Genomic DNA, 21,926 nt, shown 5'->3' on the forward strand with positions numbered 1-21,926 from the left:
TGTATGTTTAATGTTCAAATTATAGAGTGCATGTTCGATGCAGTTTGTTTTTCGAGTTTTAACAGAGATTCAGGTTTAACTATGGTCGCTTTAAAGCGGTTTTACTGCAAATGTTTCCGAAAATAATTGCTTTTTTCAGTTTTTCAAATTTGACAGATAATTTCAATTTGTTTTTTTTAATATCTTCTTGTTTTTTATGATATTCTGCTTGGTTTTTCTTTAAAATTATTACAGAAATTTTGTGATCAGAATGAGCTTCTGAATTGGTTCAGGTAATCGAGCTTGTAGCACACCATTAGTGACCTGTCCAGAATAAAAAATATATCTGTTTTTTTATTTTTCCTGTTTTTTTTTTTTGAAAAATGAAAAAATGTTAATCTCAACCTGGAATGAATAAAAGTGTTTCCCGGAGCAAAAAAAATTGAGCAATTTCTACAATTTGAGAGCTTGGAAATGTTCATATTGTTGTCCCCAAGGTTCGCCCCGGCTTTGAATCGCGCGTTTTCTCCTCGTTGGAGGAAATGAATGATCTGCTCTCCAAGTTTGCATTTTTTTATTTTTTTTATTATTCCTTTTCTTTCTTTATTCTTTATTGCTGTTTAACGAGGTATTCAACGTTTTATAATTATAATAAATTTAATAATACAGAATGAGTTTTAAATAACGTATAAAATTCATATCTATATTACTATAATTTTTCAAAAAAGCAAAGAAACAATTGCCCTTTGTAATATAATAGCAAAATTAAAATAGACAATATGTGTAATTAATACTTATCAATAAGTTTTTTAATTTTTTTACTATGTATATTTTTTTAATAATTTTAAAATTTATTTCTTCATTTTTGTTATACTTGTCAGTAAGACTATCAAAATCAGTAACCAAAAATGTCGATTGCGATTAAAAAAAATAATACAATAACTTTATTAACTTTTTTGTTATTTTATTTTTTATTAACTTTTATTTTTCGCTCAAAGTTCAGACGGCAAAAAGCTAACAAGAGATTAAAACAATATTTAATTTAATTTTTTTTAATTTATATTTAATTTTTTGAAGTTTCGATTAAAAGCAGGTATGTATGTGTTACATCACAGAATGTAGAAAAAAAACTCGTCTTAAAAATTAACTTTGTATCTCCAAACCAAATAGAGACAAAATTTGAATTTATCTTAAAAAATATTTTAATTGCTTCATTAGTTGAAGTCTTTATACTTAACTGTATCTATATTTTTTAGCAACCTTGTCGTATTTTACTTATTATTAAGAAATTATAATAAAGTATACAGAGTGAGCCTTAAAAGTATAATTTTCAATCATATTATTAAAAGGTAAGTTTGCCTATCTATCTCTACCTCAAAAACTAATAGTCTCACAGAAACGCGTGTGGAGACGATTCACGTTAAATACTTAATATTTTTCTTTATGAACGTATTTTTTTAATTTTTGTACAATTTCGTATTTATTAAAAAATAGTTAATAAAAAATAACTATTAATATTAATAAATAAAATAAAAATATTAGAAGAGTATTAATGAATCGAAATTTTTATTTCTAGCATTTCTAGCTTAAAAGCAAAAAAAAAATTTCAGGGCCGGTTTTTAGAAAACTTTGGTAAAATTTAATTCGTTGTTAGAAGTTAACAACGTAAATTGACCAATCAAGTTTGTTCAAATTGTCACGTGATCGGTTAATCACGCTTTAATTTTAGATTAACTTAATGACGCTTTTATAAACCGACCCTATGTTTCAAAATTACGTTTATCTGAATTAATTATTTTTGATACAAGCTACATTTTTCGACAAGAAATGTTTTTAAGTAGCCTTTCTCTAGAATGACAAGAAATTTTATTGCAGCGAATAAAAATTGATTAATAATTATTTCATTTCAATTATAAACATTTGTAGAAAAAATCTGAAAAAATTCACGTGATTAGAGAAAAGTATCAAGCAGGTATTTAACAACAAACCATAAACTTTGCGTGTTTGTTAGATTTTGACATACTACTTACATTCAAAATATACAATTAACAGACTCACCTTGTATGTTTAGTGTTCAAATTATAGAGTGCATGTTCGATGCAGTTTGTTTTTCGAGTTTTAAGAGAGATTCAGGTTTAAATATGGTCACATTAAAGCGGTTTTACTGTAAATGATTTTTTTCAACCTTCCGGTATATCTGCTATTTTGTTTCCGTATTACATAGTTGCTTTTTTCAGTTTTTACAAATTTGACATTTGATATTTTGATAATTTGAATTTATTTTTCTTTTAATATCTTCTTTACTTTTGTGATATTCTGCTTGGTTTTTCTTTAAAATTATTACAAAAATCAAAATAAGCTTTTGAATTGGTTCAGGCAATCAAGCTTGTAGCATACCATTAGTGACTTGTCCAGATTAAAAAAATATATAACTGTTTTTTTAATTTTTTTTGTTTTTTTTTTTGAAAAATGAAAAAGTATTAATCTCAACCTGGAATGAATAAAAAAGTGTTTTCCGGAGCAATTTCTACAATTTATAAGAGTTTGTAAAAGCTCACATTGTTGTCCCCAAGGTTCGCTCCGGCCTTGAATCGCGCGTTTTCTCCTCGTTGGAGGAAATGAATGAACCGCTCTCCAAGCCCCGAATGCGCTCATTTGGGTGAACGCACCCTAGCTCCCCCCCAATAGGCCAAAAACAGCCATCCCCGCCGTCCCCCTGATCATTATTTCTAGCCCATCTGGACTCCGTATCCCGACTCCCCGTGCCTAAAAAGGTAGACTGACCAGCTTGTAACGCCATTGGCGATTGGTGGCCCCCATCGGCCAATCCCAGCTCCCGACACATTTCAGGATCTGGTTGCCCACATTTATATCTTGTGTCAGAGGCATTTCCTCGTCCAGAACGCCTTTCGAACGTAAGTGAGCCACAGGGGCCCCCAGTGTGTTGCTGTAATCCTTATCAAGGACTGAGTGAAGTGTGCTTTGGTGCATTGTGACCAGTGAGGGGTTGCCACCCCTTGCGCAGGGATTGTTGAGGTGTTATGCAACCGGTGCCAGATTGGCCGGCCGATTTTGTGCTGGCAACCAGCTTTCATTCTAATTTAGTTTGCCACAAATTCTAACGGTATTTTTGGAACGGATATATCGGGACCGGCGTGGACGAGGAGCTTAAAATTGTTTGCCGATTTGCGGGGACATCCATAAATGGGGAACAAACACTAAACATTTTTTATTTCAAGCACGTGTTGAATACAATTCAACAAGTTTTAAGTAGTGTGAAATAGGCAAAATTATTTTTACCTAATTCAAGAAGTGACCTTGAAAAGGTGGGGAAAATGGGGGCTTGAGGCCATTTTTATACCGGTCTATTTCTATTTGTCGTTTGTTCTCATTTATTTGGCAACGAAACCAAGAAATAGTTTCGCGTTAGGTAAAAATAGATGACAGATATATTATTTGGGTCATTACTTAACTCCATTCTTCCAAAATTAGATGCTTGTTAGATAATGAAATGAAACTAGATACACAGGGACACAAACATTTTTTTGAATTTTTTTTAATTGTTCTTAAGGGAAATGAAACAAATGCGGGCAAACAATGTCATACAAATTTTGGAATAAGATGCAGAAAGCAATTATTACTGTAAACAATAGTAAGTTTTTTGCTTTGACCTGATATTAAGATAAATGATCATTAATAATAATTAATTAATACAAGGACTGCAATTAATTCAATTGAACAATAATTATAAACAGGCTTTTAAATTTTTTTTGGGATTTTAATGGAAATGAATTAGAAAACAAATAGCAAATACAAATAAAAGTGATTTTTCATCTTTCTAGAATTAAAGCTGAAAATAAGTTCAAATTGTATTGAAGTTATTTGCCGAGCTTTAGTGAGAACTCAAAATGCAAGAATGCAAAATGTAAAATGTTTTTCTGAAACTACATTACAACTAATATGAGAACAAAAATTTATTTGGCGTTCTAAAACATTTTACAATAGTTGGTTTTCGGAAAAAGTTTTTTTACTTGTATTTCCTTTTAATTTTAGAATAAGATAAGTTAATTTACAGACTGAGTACAGAAAATGTTTACATTATAGAGAGGGTTGCTAAAAATAGCCACTTGTTAGATAACGAAATAAAAATAGGTACAGAGCGAATCTGGATTATTAATTGAAATTGATTTATCTTTTGAAAACAAAGTAATGTTGGTTCTCAAAAACCATCTTACTTTTTTGTAGAATTGGTAATTAGTTTACGACAATTTTCAAAAAAAGTAATTTTTTCGAACTTTTTTTTAATTCTGGAATAAGATTAGTTAATTTACAGATTGAATATAGAAAATATTTACATTACAGAAAGATTTGCTAAAAATAGCCACTTGTTGGATAACGAAATAAAAATAGATTCACAGGAAATCTGGAAATCCAAGTAATGTAGCTTTTCAAACATGAATTTAATTTTTTGTAGAACAAAATTAGTTTTCTTGTTTTCGAAAAAGGAATAAAGTAATTGTAAAAATAATAAATCGAAATTAACTCCAAAAAGATTAAAATAATCAGAAAGGAATAATAATAGATACCTATGAACGTATATAGTCACGATCAAAACGAATGACACGCCTACCAACCGGGCCGTATAGTAACAGCCTGACTAAAATCTTTTAGGTCAAAATTTCAATAAACCGGTTAGTTACAAACTTTGCAGTTAACTTACTAGTTTATAAATTAGCCAAATGTATAGTATATTAACTGTGACATATCGAAATGATTTGTGGCTGCAGTTTAAAGGGTGTTATTTCTTTTGATTATGACTGTACCTTCATTCTGACACCATCATTTAACTTTTTTAATTTCTGTTGTATTTTCAAAAAAATATATTAGTTTACAGATTAAAAAAAATTAGATTTTTATTAGGCGTGCACGAGAGATATATGGACAGACTATTTCCCAAAGAAAATTTTATGCAATTTTACAATAAAAAATAAAAAAATTCATATTTTTATAACTATATGATTAAAAAAAAGCAAATTAAACAATCGCTTCTTTTAAAATAAAGAAAAATCGATCAAGGAAATCAAGGATAGTCTTTTATGTGTAATTATTAATAAATTTTTATTTTTTTTACATTATTTACTTCTTTGTTGACTTTTTTTAAATTCATTTTTTAGTTTTTTGTTATATTTGTCAGAAAGATAAAGAAGTTTACTATCAAAAATAATAAAAAAAGTCGGTTGCCTTTAGAAAAAAATTAAAAATGACGTCACAACTCAAAAACCAATGACGTCACAAATGTTGCAGTGGTACCAAAGTGTAGTATTAAAAAAATGTCTCACAACAAAAATATGAATTTTATGCGTTACTTTAAACTCACTCTGAATATTTTTAAATAAATTACGATAAAAAATCGACATAATAACTATTATTGGTAAAATACTAACTGCAACTTAAACAAATTAATGCATAAATAAATCAGTTATTTCAATTTTATAACATACTACGCACGAAAGTGTTATAAAAGTACTTCAGAAAATATTTTTGAACACTAGATTTTCTCTGATTGTCCTAAATTTCTTTAATTTTCTCATAATTTCCTTTAATTTTTTCAATTTGCTACACCGATTTTCTCTCCTCTTGCTATCATTTGTAAATCAAAAAGCATAATTTGTAATAATTATTGTAAGCAAAAGCTTTCTAAACTACAATTGACTAATGTAAAATACCTTTGATACTTTCTGAAATTAGGTAATCTGATACTTTCTGAGCTATAATTAGAGAAGATATAGGTCATTTGGTAATTTCGTTTTTTTGTTTTCAAAAGTATATTTAATTTAATATTTGATATTTAAAATAAAAGTGTTGCTTGGTTCACTTTTCCAATAAAGGACTAAAGAATAAACAACATGAACTTAAAATTTTGAGGGGGATGATAATAATACCTTGTTTGATTTTTACATTACTTTTGATTATCGAGGTGATTTCTTTGGACAAATAGTTAAGGACTATTATTATTAAAATTGAAATAATATTTATTAATTTATAATTGGAACACAAAAGATGTTAAAAATAGCTGCTTGTTAGACAACGACATAAAATTAGAGAAATTAAGTTTGAAAATGAAAAAAATGTTTTTTTAATTAGATATTCTCGATGTAAGTGAATTGAAAAATAAATTGGCAAACCTAGAAAAGTTATTTTTATTGTTCATTTACCATTTTTGGTTAAAACTCAACGCTTCAATAAAAATTATAAGCAAATTTGAGGCTAAAAAACAATTCGGTGGCAATTTTGAGTGTTTTAGTCCGCCACCCTAGCAATCACCTCAACTGAGCTCGAGTTAAATCGGTCACAATGCCTGGGGCAATTTCGCGCAATTTTGGCGCTGTTCTGACCAATCTTTCCCTTCCAGGAAGGCTCTAGGGCTGTGTTACGTGTCTCGATAGCCCCAGAATCGTCCGTGCAAAATGCCTAAACCGGAAAAGACTGAGGAGGATCCCGATCCTACCCCATATCTTTTCGTTTCTCTTGAACAGAAACGTATCGACCAAACCAAGCCCTACGATGCCAAGAAATCATGCTGGGTCCCGGACGAAAAAGAGGGCTTCGTACTTGGTGAAATCAAGGGCACCAAGGGTGACCTCGTCACCGTCGGCCTCCCCGGCGGAGAGGTAAAAAACCCCCCACACACACACTCACACTCTTCCCCAAGCCCCGTCCCCCCAAACACACACTAACCTTTTCTGTGACAGGAGAAGCCATTCAAAAAGGAAAACGTTCACCAAGTGAATCCCCCGAAATACGAAAAAGTCGAAGATATGGCCGACTTGACTTATTTGAACGAAGCTGCCGTCTTGCACAACTTGAGGCAGAGATACTACGCGAAACTGATATATGTAAGTGTCTGGAAACGGTACTAAACTCGGTTTTTTCTCCCCGAACAGGAGAAGAACTTCAAGAAGGAACAAGTGGGCCAGGTCAACCCGCCCAAGTACGAAAAATGCGAGGATATGTCCAACTTGACATACCTCAACGACGCTTCCGTATTGCATAATCTCAAGCAAAGATACTATGCTAAACTTATTTATGTAAGTTAGGATTGGAGGATTGTTTCCTCGGCCAGAGACCTGCAACCGGCACTGGGAACGTGACCGGTCGGCCAATGTGTGATGCCACCCTTTCTCTGTCTCTAAAACCCAGCTTAATACCCTTTTTATTGTGTTAATCAGAGCAGGAAGTACCTGAAGGGGTTCAAAGACCTGAAGTACCCTTCAGGAGCGCCTTTTTTACCCCAGTTTCAGTACATCGACACTCTGAAACTTGTTTCTAGCCCCCTATGTGTCTTGTGGTAATTATAGTTTCAGTGACAGGACTTGCTGAAATATTGTTGTGTGTCTCCAATGTGTATTAATCCCTCTATCAGTACCAGGGAGTACTGACCCAATCTGAATGTTTTGTGATTATAATAAGATGAGTCGCTTGATTGGAATGATTTTGCTGTGTCTTATAGAAAAAAATTAGAAAAACAATTCCTTAAAATAAATAGTGATCGTTTGGAAAATGAAATTTTTTTTATGAAAAAGTTTGCCTTACTCACTTCAAAGGACGCTTGTTTGAGGAGTTGGTTTGAACTCAGATACACTCGTTTACTAAAAACTGATTATTTGAATTTGAAATTTTGATTTTTAATTTTGAAAAACACAAATTTGGTTAATTTTTCTTTGCATCTTATTTGTCTGGATAAAGCTAAAAAAATTATTTTTTTTGTAAAAGTTTTTTTGATAAATATAGACTATAGTATATTGACAATTTTTAGTTCTGGCAAAAGAAAAACCAAAAAATTAGAGTTTTATTGTAACGTAATTTTTGAATTGGGAGATTTTTTTTATTTTAAAGAGATACTTTGACATAATTGAAAAGAAATGAAGCTAACAGTTTAAATAAGGATTTAGTGCACGAATCATTTAAATACCTGTAGCACTCACTAAGTTATTACAGTTTAAACTTACTACAATATGCCCTTGAGGTCATGTGGTATAAAAAATGTCTGAAAACACGCACATGCATTTAAAAAAATAACGACTACGTGTGAGTTTTTAAGATATAGAAAGAAAATTTTTAATAGACTTACTCTGTACGAGTCCATTATTATTGACCCGGCGCATCCACCAAAATGCGTTGCTTGTTTTGGGTTTGTAGCTCATTATTTCTTTTCTAAACATGCTGAAGACAAAAATATAGTAGAGAATCAAAGAATTAAATAACGTCACGTCAAAAAACAAACAAAAAACATTTTTTTACGATTTAAACTACTTCAAATTAGTTAAAATTAAGTAACTTAGTGTTAATTCGCCACATTTTTGTCAATTTTCTTTTAAATTAATGTTTTTTGAACTCAAACATAAGCTTAACTATTAGAGATTGCTTCAAATAACGTAATTATTTTTCGATTAATAAGTAATTTAGATTTTGCGTTTAGATACGATCAGTAATATTTTTTCATAATTTAATAATAAAATTATTGTTTGGTTACAAGTACTGTCTTCTTAAAATAATTTAGTAGCTAATTCAAATAATTTAAATAGAAAACAGAAATTGTGTTAGTAATTTTGTTCTTTTAGTGAATAAATAAAGACAGAAGAGGATTCTTTAATATCAGTTATGTAGGTAATAATACTTACTCAAAATGTGATAAATTTGATAAATTATTATTTATATTTAAAAACAATGTGCATTAACTATTAATTATTATATTTGTGGAAACGGTATGAATACATGACTAAAAATATAAAAAAAATCTTATCTGACACCATATAATGACCGATTTATTGGAGATGATAAGACAATAATTGTAGACGTTTGTTTGATAAATCAGCTGTCTGCTTTTAACTATTTAAAAAGCTAAAAACGTGACAAATTTGAAGCGATTTAAGTCATAAATAAATTATTTTCTGACGTAACATTGATTGAGTTTTTGATTTTCCACCCTTTTTTTACTGTCAAAATGTTTGCAAAAGACATGCAAACTAAGAGGAGTCGGATAACACTTATAATTATAATAATAATTATAATAATTAATTAATAATAAATATCTTATTTAACCTCTACCTACATCTTTTTAAATTTAAATTTTTTATATATATTTTTTTATTTAATACTTTTTTAATTTGTATAAAAACAATGGTTTTATAATTAATCAAGCTAAAGAGTTAATCAATAAAATTTCGAAGGGTAATATATTTAATTAGAATACGTTTGCACAAGTTTATCAACTACAAAGAAAAAAAGCCGCCTACTCTAATTATAAATTTAAATGATCACATGGTACTAGCTTGTATATCTTGTAAAATAAAAAATGGCTATCTTAATTTTAAGCAAAAAATTTCAAAGTTTGTGAAAAACCGATATAATATGTACAATGAACTGTAAAAATTATGGGAACAAATCATTTTGCTTTACGATTTTTAATTTTTGAGTTATGATTTTGTTCAGCGTAAAACTTTAAACACCCTTGTAATAATTAAATTGTAATAACTATTAAAACCAAACACTTATTTTACCTTTATAATTTTTTATATATTTTTTTATATAATACTTTTTTAATTTGCATGAAAACGATTTTATAATTTTTTATAATTAATTTATAATTAATCAGGCTGAAGAGAGAAATAGTAAGGTTTCGAATTAATACAATTTAATGAAATATTTAATTAGAATACAATTTTTACCTCAGAAGTTTATCAATTACAAAGATAAAAACCGCCTGCTCTAATTATAAGTTGAAATGATCACATGGTACTAGATTATATATCTTAGAAAATAAAAAAAATCTTTCATTTACAAAATTTTACTACACAAAAAATTGTAATTTTCTCAGTTTTTTTGTCAAAAGTAACGCTTGTGTAATTGGTTAGAAAATTTACGTTCACTGAGGAATCTACCATTACCCACAAGTAAGATGTGAAAATATAAATCCAAAATTTGACTAATTCGCGTTTTTATTTTTTTTACAAAACTTCTTTATATTAAAAGTTGTTTAAAATTACGATGTTGGATTTGGATAGCTTGCTCCTAAACTACTTTATTACCCAGCATTTTGTTAGCACAGAGCAAAAAAAAAACAAGTCATTGCAGTCATTGCGCCTCCTCTTCCAGTTTCAGTACCAGGACATTCTGAAACTAGTTTCTTGTGTATTGTGTGATCCCTCTTCAGTACGACTTGCTCAAAAACAGTTTCTAAACCCTTGCAATTTTCTAGACCTATTCTGGCCTTTTCTGCGTCGCCATCAACCCCTACAAGCGCTTCCCCGTCTACACCAACCGTTGCGCTAAACTGTACCGTGGCAAGAGGCGTAATGAAGTCCCACCCCACATTTTCGCCATTTCTGACGGCGCCTACGTGAACATGTTGACCAGTAAGTTACCCCAAACTGTCCCCAAACTCTTGACTAATTTCTCCCAATTCCAGACCACGAAAATCAATCCATGTTGATTACGTAAGTATCTAAACCCGTCCGGGAGTAGTTTAACTAAATGTGCCTTCCAGTGGTGAGTCTGGTGCCGGGAAAACTGAAAACACGAAGAAGGTAATCGCGTACTTCGCCACTGTTGGCGCCTCCACCAAGAAATCCGAAGAGCAGGCCAAGAAGGGTAACTTGGAGGACCAGGTCGTACAAACTAACCCTGTACTTGAAGCGTTCGGTAACGCCAAGACCGTGCGTAATGACAACTCTTCACGTTTCGTAAGTTGGCCAAAAAATAAGACAACGGAGTGATTTGGCCTGTTTTAGGGTAAATTCATCCGTATTCACTTCGGCCCAACTGGTAAACTGGCCGGTGCTGATATTGAAACTTGTAAGTTTGGTCAAAACTTAGCTTTTCGTTGTTTTCTAACAAAAGTTTGTAGATTTGCTTGAGAAGGCTCGTGTCATCTCCCAACAATCCTTGGAGCGTTCTTACCACATTTTCTACCAAATGATGTCCGGCGCCGTCAAGGGCCTTAAGGGTAAATTTCTTTCAGTTTTGTCACCACTTTAAAATCACCTCGAACTTGAATCTAATTCTGTCTCAAATTTAGAACAATGTTTGCTCTCAAACGACGTCTACGATTATCACTATGTCGCGCAAGGCAAAACAACTATTCCAAATGTTGATGATGCCGAGGAAATGCGGCTGACTGACGTAAGGGGGTGACTCCCACTTTGATTTTTGGCTTTTGATCGGTTAAAGAGACTCCGGACTTGTCCCCAAATCGGTTCTAGAGACCCCGACTGGTCAAACAAATTTTCTGAGACCAAATTTGTTTGACCATCTTTTCGTTGTCTACTGTTGTTGTTATTTGAACCCTTTAACCTCCCCAGAAATGTGTCTGTTGTCTAACAACGTCAGCGACTACTACTTCGTGGCTCAGGGTAAAACCACTATTCCTAATGTCGATGATGCTGAAGAACTTTTAATCACCGACGTAAGTCCTCCCTTGTTGATAATATTCACCAAGGGAAGAGCAAAACTGACACTGCTACGGTCAGGTTTTGCCCCACTGAGGAACCCTTATTTTATTACACTACAATCCTAGAAAGTAGGAATTGGATAAAAGGTTAAAGCACCTCAAATAAATTGGCTTTAGATTTAGTGTTTATTGTTGAACCAGGCCAAAATTTTGCAACTCTTAGGCCAGGTTTGTGTTTGTGTCCCTTGTAGGTTCCCAGATTTGCTCTTTCCTCTGTTAATTGTTGAGACCTGTCCGGATTGTCTTACTCTGGGAAAATTCGAAAGCTTGCGCACACCAACCCGCACACCATTTCCAGCTCTTGCACACTAACCCAGGCTTCGCTAACCCTTGGCTTCTTCCACAGAGAACTGCTTGCTAAGTGACAACGTTTACGATTATAACTTCGTATCCCAGGGTAAAGTGACAATTCCTGGCGTCGATGACGCTGAAGAGTTAGAATTGACTGATGTAAGTCTCAGCAATTGACCCCAAAATTGTGCTTTTGGGGCGATTTTTTCATAATTTTTCTCTCCGTACAGCAAGCCTTCGACGTGTTAGGTTTCACTCAAGAGGAAAAAGACAACATTTACAAAATCACTGCCGCTGTCATGCACATGGGTTGCATGAAGTTCAAGCAAAGGGGTCGCGAGGAGCAAGCTGAGCCTGACGGTACTGAGGCAAGTATTTGGTCTTCCTTAGGTTGCTCGAGCTAATGAGAGGTTTAGGAAGGTGAACGCGTTGCCAAACTTTTGGGTATTGAAGCTCCTGGTCTGTACAACGCTTTGTGCAAGCCTAGGATTAAGGTCGGTGCTGAGTTTGTCACCCAGGGACGTAATGTCAACCAGGTCAACTACTCTGTGGGCGCCATGTCCAAGGCCATGTTCGACAGGTTGTTCAAGTTCTTGGTGAAGAAGTGTAACGAGACTTTGGACACCAAGCAAAAAAGACAGCACTTTATTGGTGTACTGGATATTGCCGGTTTTGAAATTTTCGACGTAAGTGTTGGAGTTTTGAGCACAGGGTGAATCACAACAAACACACTTGAGATATTTGAGCACTACACACTTTCAGGACCGGTCACGTGTTACTCTATTCTCTTTATTTCTAGTATAACGGCTTTGAGCAGCTTTGCATTAACTTTACTAACGAGAAGCTGCAGCAGTTTTTTAACCACCACATGTTCGTGCTGGAGCAGGAGGAGTATGAGAGGGAAGGAATCACTTGGGTGTTTATTGACTTCGGGATGGATCTGCTTGCGTGTATTGAGCTTATAGAAAAGGTTGGCTTAACTGGCTTTGCCTAACTCTTGCTTGGTTTGTTTTGCTCGTCCGGGTTTAGGTGTTAATCGTCGTTTTTCCTGTTTAGTATAACGGTTTTGAACAACTGTGTATTAACTTTACCAATGAGAAACTGCAACAGTTCTTTAACCATCACATGTTCGTACTCGAGCAAGAAGAGTACAAAGCTGAGGGTATCCAATGGACGTTTATTGATTTTGGCATGGATTTGTTAGCCTGTATTGAGTTGATTGAAAAGGTAATTGCGGTGCGAGGATTGAGGTTTGAGGGTTTTTCTCACTGTTGTTAGCACTCTGCGACAGTCGCTTCTTGTGTAGTTCCACAGTCGAATCTTGTTCTTCGTAGTGTTGTTGCGATTCCACCCACGTAACTGGTGAATTGCTGTGTAGTTGTTGTTGCTAATTTTTGTTCGTTTTGTTACACTTGTGTAGTTCAACGGCTTCGAACAGCTGTGTATCAACTTCACTAATGAGAAGTTGCAACAATTCTTTAACCACCACATGTTCGTACTCGAACAAGAAGAATACCAAAGAGAAGGTATTGAGTGGGCCTTCATTGATTTCGGCATGGATTTATTAGCCTGTATTGAACTTATCGAAAAGGTAAAAGGGACGCAAACGGCGACACCTGCTTCCTGTCTGTTAGTAGAGTAGCAATAACACAAACCTTGACGAAACAAGGCCTTGTAGAAGTAGTTTAACTTGCAGTATAACGGCTTCAATCAACTGTGCATAAACTACTCCAACGAAAAACTGCAACAGTTCTACAACCATCACATGTTTATCCTCGAGCAGGAAGAGTACGAAAGGGAGGGAATCACTTGGACCTTTATCGACTTTGGTCTCGACTTACAACCTTGTATAGACCTTATCGAAAAGGTACTAACCCTGAACCCTTCCCTTCCAAACCACAATAGTCTATGCACAGTTTTTTAGCTTGTAGTACTTAGCACCAGCACTGCCAGGTAAAGTACCATGAGATAACCCCCTCATGTCACAACCCAAAACTAACTCAAATTTCTCTCTAGCCTATGGGTATCTTGTCCATCCTTGAAGAAGAGTCTATGTTCCCCAAGGCCACTGACAAGACCTTTGAAGAGAAGTTGAACACCAACCACTTGGGCAAATCCCCCAACTTCTTGAAACCTAAACCACCAAAGCCTGGCCAACAAGCCGCTCACTTCGCTATTGGTCACTACGCCGGTAACGTACCTTACAACATCACCGGTTGGTTGGAGAAGAACAAGGATCCCTTGAACGACACCGTCGTCGATTTGTACAAGAAGGGTACCAACAAACTTTTGGTCGAGATCTTCGCCGACCATCCTGGACAATCTGGCGCTCCCGATGCCGGTGGCGGCAAGGGTAATTTTTCTTTCCTTTTCTTATTTTTTGATTCAAGACGAGGGTAATTTAAATTGCTGTCTGGTTTAGGTGGCAAGAGGCCCAAAGGTTCAGCCTTCCAGACTGTTTCAAGTTTATATAGGGTAAATTTAGACTCTGTGAAGCTGAGATGATGATTTTTTGTTGCTAATTTTTGCTTGATGTCCGCTTTTTTTGTTAAATAGGTCGTGGTAAGAAGGGAGGTGGTTTTGCGACAGTGTCGTCAGCCTATAAGGTAAATCAAAACGAAATTCACCAAATTTTCTTTCCAAAAAAACATTTTCCAATGATATGGAAACAATGTTTTAGTGCAACCATCAAAATCACGAATTGGTTTTAATACACCCTTGCACCGAAGAATGACACTTCATCCGAACCATTGAATACGTAATGGTGCCACAATTTCACTTGAATAATTAAATCACCTTCACTCAATTTTTTCTCACAGTTACATAACCCTAGAATAGATGCTAAAAGCACAGCGCTTCCATTGCTTCACCTAACACCTTAACCCAAACGATCACTAGAGCCAGACAAGTCATAAAAATGATTGTTACAACTTGTCTGACTTTAATTCGACTCAAATCGGGGATTTTTGCTGACTTAGAGCTTGTATAGGAACAATTGAACAACCTTATGACCACTCTGCGTTCGACCCAACCCCACTTCGTCCGTTGCATCATCCCCAATGAGTTGAAACAGCCCGGAGTCATTGATTCCCACTTGGTGATGCACCAGCTGACTTGTAACGGTGTACTTGAAGGTATCCGTATTTGCCGGAAAGGATTCCCCAACAGGATGGTCTACCCCGACTTCAAACTCCGGTGAGCCTATTTTCAATCCTACTTTAGGGAATTAAGTCCGATCCTTGATTAAAAACCTTGCGTAGCTACATGATCCTAGCTCCTGCCACAATGGCAGCCGAAAAAGACCCCAAGGAAGCGGCCCGGAAATGTCTGGAAGAGGTCGGCTTAGACCCGGACTCGTACCGGATCGGACATACCAAGGCAAGGGTTGATTGTAACCCCTGTCACTTGTCTTTGCACCTTTTGTTACATGTAAATTAACCTTTGACCTTTAGTTACAAGATCTTGAATCCTGCCGCCGTCGATAAGGAATCTGATCCAAAGAAATGTGCCGATCTTATCCTTCAGGCCACAGGTCTTGACGCTGACCTATACCGTTTAGGTCACACCAAGGCATGTTTTCCTCTTGTTGTTTTGTTATTGTTTCTTTGACCGGAGTCGGCAGACTGACGTCCGGATTTTTTCCCGGGTGTCACATTTAGGGACTTGACGACACCCAATACTAACCAAACACTTTGCACCTTTGTTTTCGTTATTCACTAGTTTAGTTCTTGCGTCAAACAGATACAAAATTCTGGCCGCAAGCGCTATTAGGGATGATATGGCACCAGAAAAAGCATCGCAAGTTATTCTGGAAACGATCAACCTTGATGCTGAACAGTACCGACTTGGTAAAACTAAGGTACTAGCACCAGATGCAAGCAGTGACTGGTAGAAGTCGAAAAATCGTGATTAATCCCAAATTAGACAAACTAAGACCAGTCGCTACCTCAATTTATACCCATTATAAAATAAAGACTTGTTCTTGAGAACTTTAGCGTAAAAAAAAAAACAAATTAATTTACCTTACCTTTTTTCCAAATTGGCTGATTTGGTAGTAGGGTCCTACACTCAAATAAATTATTCGCTTTGACCATTTCTGGTTTCAGCGGCTAATAACGAAATCAAAATCAAATTTTTCGCATGGTAGCGACTTTTCTTGATCAGGAAGTAGGAAACGTGACTACTTTAAATTGCCGCATTGCTCAGCTTGGCCTAAAATAATAACAAGTCGGCTTTAGACGTTGGACTTTTCGCAACTTTCGCTTCATTTGGTGTTGCTTTGGTCGGTTTTGTGTTCTGGTCTAATTTGGCGGCCATTTAGGTGTTCTTCCGCGCTGGTGTGTTGGGTCAGATGGAAGAGTTGCGTGATGAGCGTCTTGGCAAGATCGTCACCTGGATGCAATCTTGGGTGCGTGGTTACTTGTCCAGGAAGGAGTTCAAGAGGTTGCAGGAGCAACGTTTGGCCCTCCAAGTGTGCCAGAGGAACCTCCGCAAATACCTCAAACTCCGCACTTGGCCTTGGTACAAGTTGTGGCAGAAAGTCAAGCCTCTCCTCAACGTCACTCGCATCGAGGATGAGATTGCGGTGAGCTATCCATATTTAATCCGTGTTTACATCATAACTATCCGATTTTATGACTACTTACCTGATGTCCTAAATATCGCGATCTATTTATACGGGTCTATCCCTCCTCAATCTGTCAACGTATGAAACATCGAGGATTTTTTTTAATCTTTCATCGAATCATCTCGTGCCTACGCATTCTATTTTGTCGGGAAGATGGGCAGAGTGCTCCAGTCTTAGTCGAGACGTGGACCGGTGCACAACCAACGAAAAAATGGTCGATATTGATCATACGTGTGCCACTAAACTAGAAATCTTACAGAAATTGGAGGAAAAAGCAGCCAAAGCACAAGAAGCCTATGAACGGGAAGCCAAAGCCAAGAAGGAACTGGAAGGACTTTACTCCAAACTTTTGGCCGAGAAGACCGAACTCTTGTCCAGTCTTGAGGGAGAGAAGGGATCCCTTTCCGAAGTACAAGAAAGGGCCAACAAACTCCAAGCCCAGAAGAGCGATCTTGAGTCACAATTATCTGTAAGTAGCTTTTGATTATTTTCCCAGCCCATTTATTTGTACAAGACTTTGCGTAAATATTTGGATACTCATCTAAAGATTATTTTATTATTAGAATATCGGTTTATCTTTGTACATCTGCCAGTACTTGAAAGGAGTTCTCCTTATGGTAGTTTGGCCCGCGTTCAAGTTTAGGTGAATTTCTTAATTTGAAAAAAAGTGTGAATAACATTTTATTGGCGTTGATCCAGCGCACTAATTATGTCCTCAATTAAAGGAAACTCAAGACCGCCTCAGCCAGGAGGAGGATGCTCGCAACCAGTTGATGCAACAGAAGAAGAAGCTTGAGCAAGAAATCTCCGGTTACAAGAAAGACATCGAAGATCTCGAACTCAACCTCCAGAAATCCGAGCAAGACAAGGCCACCAAAGACCACCAGATCCGCAACTTGAACGACGAAATCGCCCACCAAGATGAGCTCATCAACAAGCTCAACAAAGAAAAGAAACTTTCGGGCGAGAACAGCCAAAGGGTGTCTGAGGAACTCCAAGCCGCCGAAGACAAAGTCAACCACTTGAACAAAGTTAAGGCCAAACTCGAACAAACCCTCGACGAGCTCGAAGACTCCCTCGAACGCGAGAAGAAACTCCGCGGGGACGTCGAAAAGTCCAAACGCAAGGTTGAGGGCGACCTCAAATTGACCCAGGAAGCCGTCGCCGACCTCGAACGCAACAAGAAGGAACTCGAACAGACCATCCAACGCAAAGACAAGGAAATCTCCTCCTTGACCGCCAAACTTGAAGACGAGCAATCCGTCGTCGGCAAGCTCCAGAAACAGATCAAGGAGCTCCAAGCCAGGATTGAGGAATTGGAAGAGGAAGTCGAAGCCGAACGCCAAGCCCGCGCCAAGGCCGAGAAACAGAGAGCCGATTTGGCCAGGGAATTGGAAGAGTTGGGCGAACGTTTGGAGGAAGCTGGCGGTGCCACTTCCGCCCAGATTGAACTCAACAAGAAGCGCGAAGCCGAACTTGCGAAATTGAGGAGGGATTTGGAAGAATCAAACATCCAACATGAGTCGACTTTGGCCAACTTGAGGAAGAAGCACAACGATGCCGTGTCTGAAATGGGTGAACAAATCGACCAGTTGAACAAACTCAAGGCAAAGTAAGTATTGGTGGTTTGAGGAGGAAGAGGGATTAATGTGTTGGTGTAGGGCTGAAAGGGATAGGGCTAGTATTTATACCGAGCTTCAGCAAACGCGCAGTGCAGTGGAACAAGTCGGTCGGGAGAAGGTACAAAGTGCCCTTTTGTCTTGACCCTTCCCTGCACTCGACCTCTGTTTGTATCGTTGTTACATTGTTTTGTCTTTAGGGCTGAAAAAGAAAAGGCTGCATACTTTGGAGAACTGAACGACCTTCGTGCCTCCGTCGACCATTTGGCCAACGAAAAGGTACAAAAAGGCTTCGATTCGGCTAATTATTAATTATGCAGCTGCTTCTTTCTGTTTTACTAATTCTTTGCCCTTGTAACATAAACTCGTGTCCACGATATGTTTCTAACTAGATTTTTTAGGCCGCTGTTGAGAAAGTCTCCAAACAACTCCAACAACAACTCAACGATGTCCAAGGCAAACTCGACGAGACCAACCGCACTCTTAATGACTTCGACGCCGCCAAGAAGAAGCTTTCAATCGAAAACTCCGATCTTTTGCGCCAATTGGAAGAAGCCGAGAGCCAGGTGTCCCAATTGAGCAAAATCAAAGTCTCACTCACCACCCAATTGGAAGATACCAAGAGACTCGCCGATGAAGAAGGTCGCGAAAGGGCCACTCTTTTGGGCAAATTCCGCAATTTGGAGCACGATTTGGACAACATCCGCGAACAGGTTGAAGAAGAAGCTGAAGCTAAAGCCGACATTCAACGCCAGTTGAGCAAAGCCAATGCCGAAGCCCAATTGTGGAGACAGAAATACGAATCCGAAGGTGTCGCCAAGTCTGAGGAACTTGAAGAGGCCAAGAGGAAACTCCAAGCCAGGCTTGCTGAAGCCGAGGAAACCATCGAATCCCTCAACCAGAAGGTTGTAGCTTTGGAAAAGACCAAACAGAGGCTCGCCACCGAAGTCGAAGATTTGCAAATCGAAGTCGACCGTGCTAACGCCATCGCCAACGCTGCTGAGAAGAAACAGAAAGCGTTCGACAAGATCATCGGCGAATGGAAACTCAAAGTCGATGATTTGGCCGCTGAACTCGACGCCAGCCAGAAGGAATGCCGCAACTACTCCACCGAGCTCTTCCGTCTCAAGGGAGCCTATGAAGAAGGCCAAGAACAGCTTGAAGCCGTCCGTCGCGAAAACAAGAACTTGGCCGATGAAGTTAAGGACCTCCTTGACCAAATCGGTGAAGGCGGCCGCAACATCCACGAGATCGAAAAGGCCCGCAAACGGCTCGAAGCCGAAAAAGACGAACTCCAAGCCGCTTTGGAAGAAGCCGAAGCCGCTTTGGAACAAGAAGAGAACAAAGTTTTGCGTTCGCAACTCGAGTTGTCTCAAGTTCGTCAAGAAATCGACCGCAGGATCCAAGAGAAGGAAGAAGAATTCGAAAACACCCGCAAGAACCACCAACGCGCCCTCGACTCCATGCAAGCCTCCCTCGAGGCCGAAGCCAAAGGCAAGGCTGAGGCGCTCCGCATGAAGAAGAAGTTGGAAGCCGACATCAACGAGCTCGAGATTGCTCTCGACCACGCCAACAAGGCTAACGCCGAGGCCCAGAAGACCATCAAACGCTACCAACAGCAACTCAAGGACACCCAAACCGCCCTTGAGGAGGAGCAACGTGCTCGTGACGAAGCCCGCGAACAGCTCGGAATCTCCGAACGCCGAGCCAACGCTCTCCAGAACGAGCTCGAAGAGAGCAGGACTCTCCTCGAGCAAGCCGACCGTGCTCGCCGCCAAGCCGAGCAAGAACTGGGCGATGCTCACGAGCAACTCAACGACTTGTCGGCCCAAAACTCCTCCCTTTCCGCCGCCAAGAGGAAACTCGAGACCGAGCTCCAGACTCTTCACTCCGATCTTGACGAGCTTTTGAACGAGGCTAAGAACTCTGAAGAGAAGGCCAAGAAGGCCATGGTCGACGCTGCTCGCCTTGCTGACGAGCTCCGCGCCGAGCAAGACCACGCCCAAACCCAGGAGAAGCTCCGCAAGGCCCTTGAGACCCAAATCAAGGACTTGCAAGTCCGTTTGGACGAAGCCGAAGCCAATGCTCTCAAAGGCGGCAAGAAACTCATCCAGAAGTTGGAACAACGCGTCCGCGAATTGGAGAACGAGCTCGATGGCGAGCAACGAAGACACGCCGATGCTCAGAAGAACTTGAGGAAGTCCGAACGCCGCATTAAGGAATTGAGCTTCCAAGCGGAAGAAGACCGCAAGAACCACGAACGCATGCAGGATTTGGTTGACAAATTGCAGCAGAAGATCAAGACCTACAAGAGGCAGATTGAGGAAGCTGAGGAAATCGCAGCTCTCAATTTGGCCAAGTTCAGGAAGGCTCAACAGGAGTTGGAAGAAGCCGAAGAACGTGCTGATCTTGCCGAACAAGCCATTGCTAAATTCCGCGCGAAGGGACGTGGAGGATCTGTAGCCAGAGGAGGCAGCCCAGCGGTAAGTTCTCTTAAATTAAGACGCGCAAATCTCGCGGTTTCTTCAAACATTTCATTTCTTATAGCCGAACAAGCCGCGCTTACCGATTGCGTTGGAGTAACTTACGAGTAAGTGAGAGTTCCCCGCTAGAACTCCTCGTGTTAGACAACACACTTATCAACGTGTCTCTTGTCCCAAAGTCTAATTCGTAGGGGAAACTGGGCTATATTGGACCGGTTTGACAATCAAAAAATTATTACTTCGTGTTTAAAAAATTGTTTCTTTTTTTGCCAAAGAATCAGGAGTAAAAAAGTAAGGAAATTCCGATTTTTTATAAGTAAAAAAGAAAAATATGTTCTAGAGTAGGTATTTTTGTAAACATATTTATTGGAGTTATGAGCTGCGATTTCTGTAAGACCAAAATAAATCTCACACGACATTTCGAATGTAAAATTCCGGAAATTCGCTCCTAAAAAGATCAAGAGTTAAAATGTAAAAATTCTACAATTAACAAAAAAATGTGTTTACGCACTTTTTTTCATTGATTTACTTTGTGGACTGTAATGTCAAAATTACTGCTTTTGCACACTGTAATGTCAAAATTTCTAAACGTCAGAATAACTATTTATAATTAATAATTTGTAATTTGAAATATTACAATTGTAGAAAAAACGTTCGCAAAGATTTTTTGAGCCTTTGAGTGTATTTTTTATCTCGATCTGAAAGTTTCGATAAAAGACGAAGTATTCTGAAGCTCAAAAAACCTTTGCTTTGCGCACTTAATACAAAATTTGTTCGTTTTTTAATTCGGATGAACTGAAACTTGCTTCAAATTTTCAAATATTATGTTTTATAAAATCACGCATTTTGGGCAATTAAACCCTCTGGGCCAATATGGGCAGCGCTCCCCTATTCCGCGTCTGTCCACCTAATAAATCGTGTTGTCCCGTTTGATTTTAGCGTTTTTTTTTTCGTTGTCTTATAGTGATTTTTTTGCAGCCCCCGAGACAGCGCCCCCAGATGGACGGCCTCACCTTCCCCCCAAGGTTCGACCTGGCTCCTGACGAGATCTAAGCGCTGTGTTAACGAACTTTTCGGCGGATAAAACCACCACAATCCGCCTTTAAACACACATTCATTTTTTTTCTTTTATTTTTTATTTTTTGTTTAGGGTTGTATTTTGAATGATTCCGTTGCCCATTATGCATACGAGATAGGGGAAATAAGGGTAAAAAGAGACACGTACTTCCATCCAAACAGCCCTTACAGTCTCCGAGTTCTCATTGCCATCTTATATTTTATATTAGGTTCTAAAATTGTATTGTATGTGTGACATGTATGGCTTAAGGCACCAATAAACAAGTTATATCGTTACAAAATCTTTTTTTTCCATACAAAACCGTCTGTAATTATTTCAATGTCATTGTTATTTATTTATT

The 21,926-nt window shown here is 37.6% G+C and overlaps 1 protein-coding gene across 38 annotated transcripts; it reads left to right on the forward strand.

The window, feature by feature from the left end:
* Positions 1–2,738: 2,738 nt before the first annotated feature.
* Mhc (Myosin heavy chain) lies at positions 2,739–21,866 on the forward strand. 38 transcript variants are annotated; one of them, XM_064357556.1, is made up of 22 exons: positions 2,739–2,894; positions 6,392–6,650; positions 6,732–6,875; positions 10,238–10,394; positions 10,448–10,475; positions 10,526–10,721; positions 10,770–10,833; positions 10,886–10,984; positions 11,057–11,160; positions 12,010–12,151; positions 12,200–12,465; positions 13,200–13,370; positions 13,796–14,132; positions 14,336–14,385; positions 14,769–14,974; positions 15,521–15,638; positions 16,101–16,364; positions 16,666–16,875; positions 17,132–18,018; positions 18,068–18,146; positions 18,427–20,508; positions 21,487–21,866. In XM_064357556.1, the coding sequence occupies exons 2-22, from the start codon at positions 6,447–6,449 to the stop codon at positions 21,559–21,561; spliced, it is 5,883 nt and encodes a 1,960-aa protein (XP_064213626.1). In that variant the 5' UTR covers positions 2,739–2,894; positions 6,392–6,446; the 3' UTR covers positions 21,562–21,866. The 38 variants fall into 38 exon arrangements, with proteins under 38 accessions (XP_064213626.1, XP_064213628.1, XP_064213634.1 ...); XM_064357558.1 differs by lacking the exon at positions 11,057–11,160 and adding an exon at positions 11,835–11,938; XM_064357564.1 differs by lacking the exons at positions 6,732–6,875; positions 14,336–14,385; positions 15,521–15,638 and adding exons at positions 6,924–7,067; positions 14,202–14,254; positions 15,040–15,157.
* Positions 21,867–21,926: the final 60 nt, after the last annotated feature.

The sequence above is a fragment of the Tribolium castaneum genome, chromosome 6 (genome assembly GCF_031307605.1).
Source record: "Tribolium castaneum strain GA2 chromosome 6, icTriCast1.1, whole genome shotgun sequence".
NCBI lineage: Eukaryota > Metazoa > Arthropoda > Insecta > Coleoptera > Tenebrionidae > Tribolium > Tribolium castaneum.

Coding starts and splice junctions, on each gene's coding strand:
- Mhc (XM_064357564.1), top strand. CDS start 6,447: ATGCCTAAACCGGAAAAGACTGAGGAGGATCCCGATCCTACCCCATAT. Junction 14,975..15,039: donor TACCCCGACTTCAAACTCCG/GTGAGCCTATTT, acceptor AACCTTGCGTAG/CTACATGATCCTAGCTCCTG. Junction 16,876..17,131: donor ATCTTGAGTCACAATTATCT/GTAAGTAGCTTT, acceptor CCTCAATTAAAG/GAAACTCAAGACCGCCTCAG.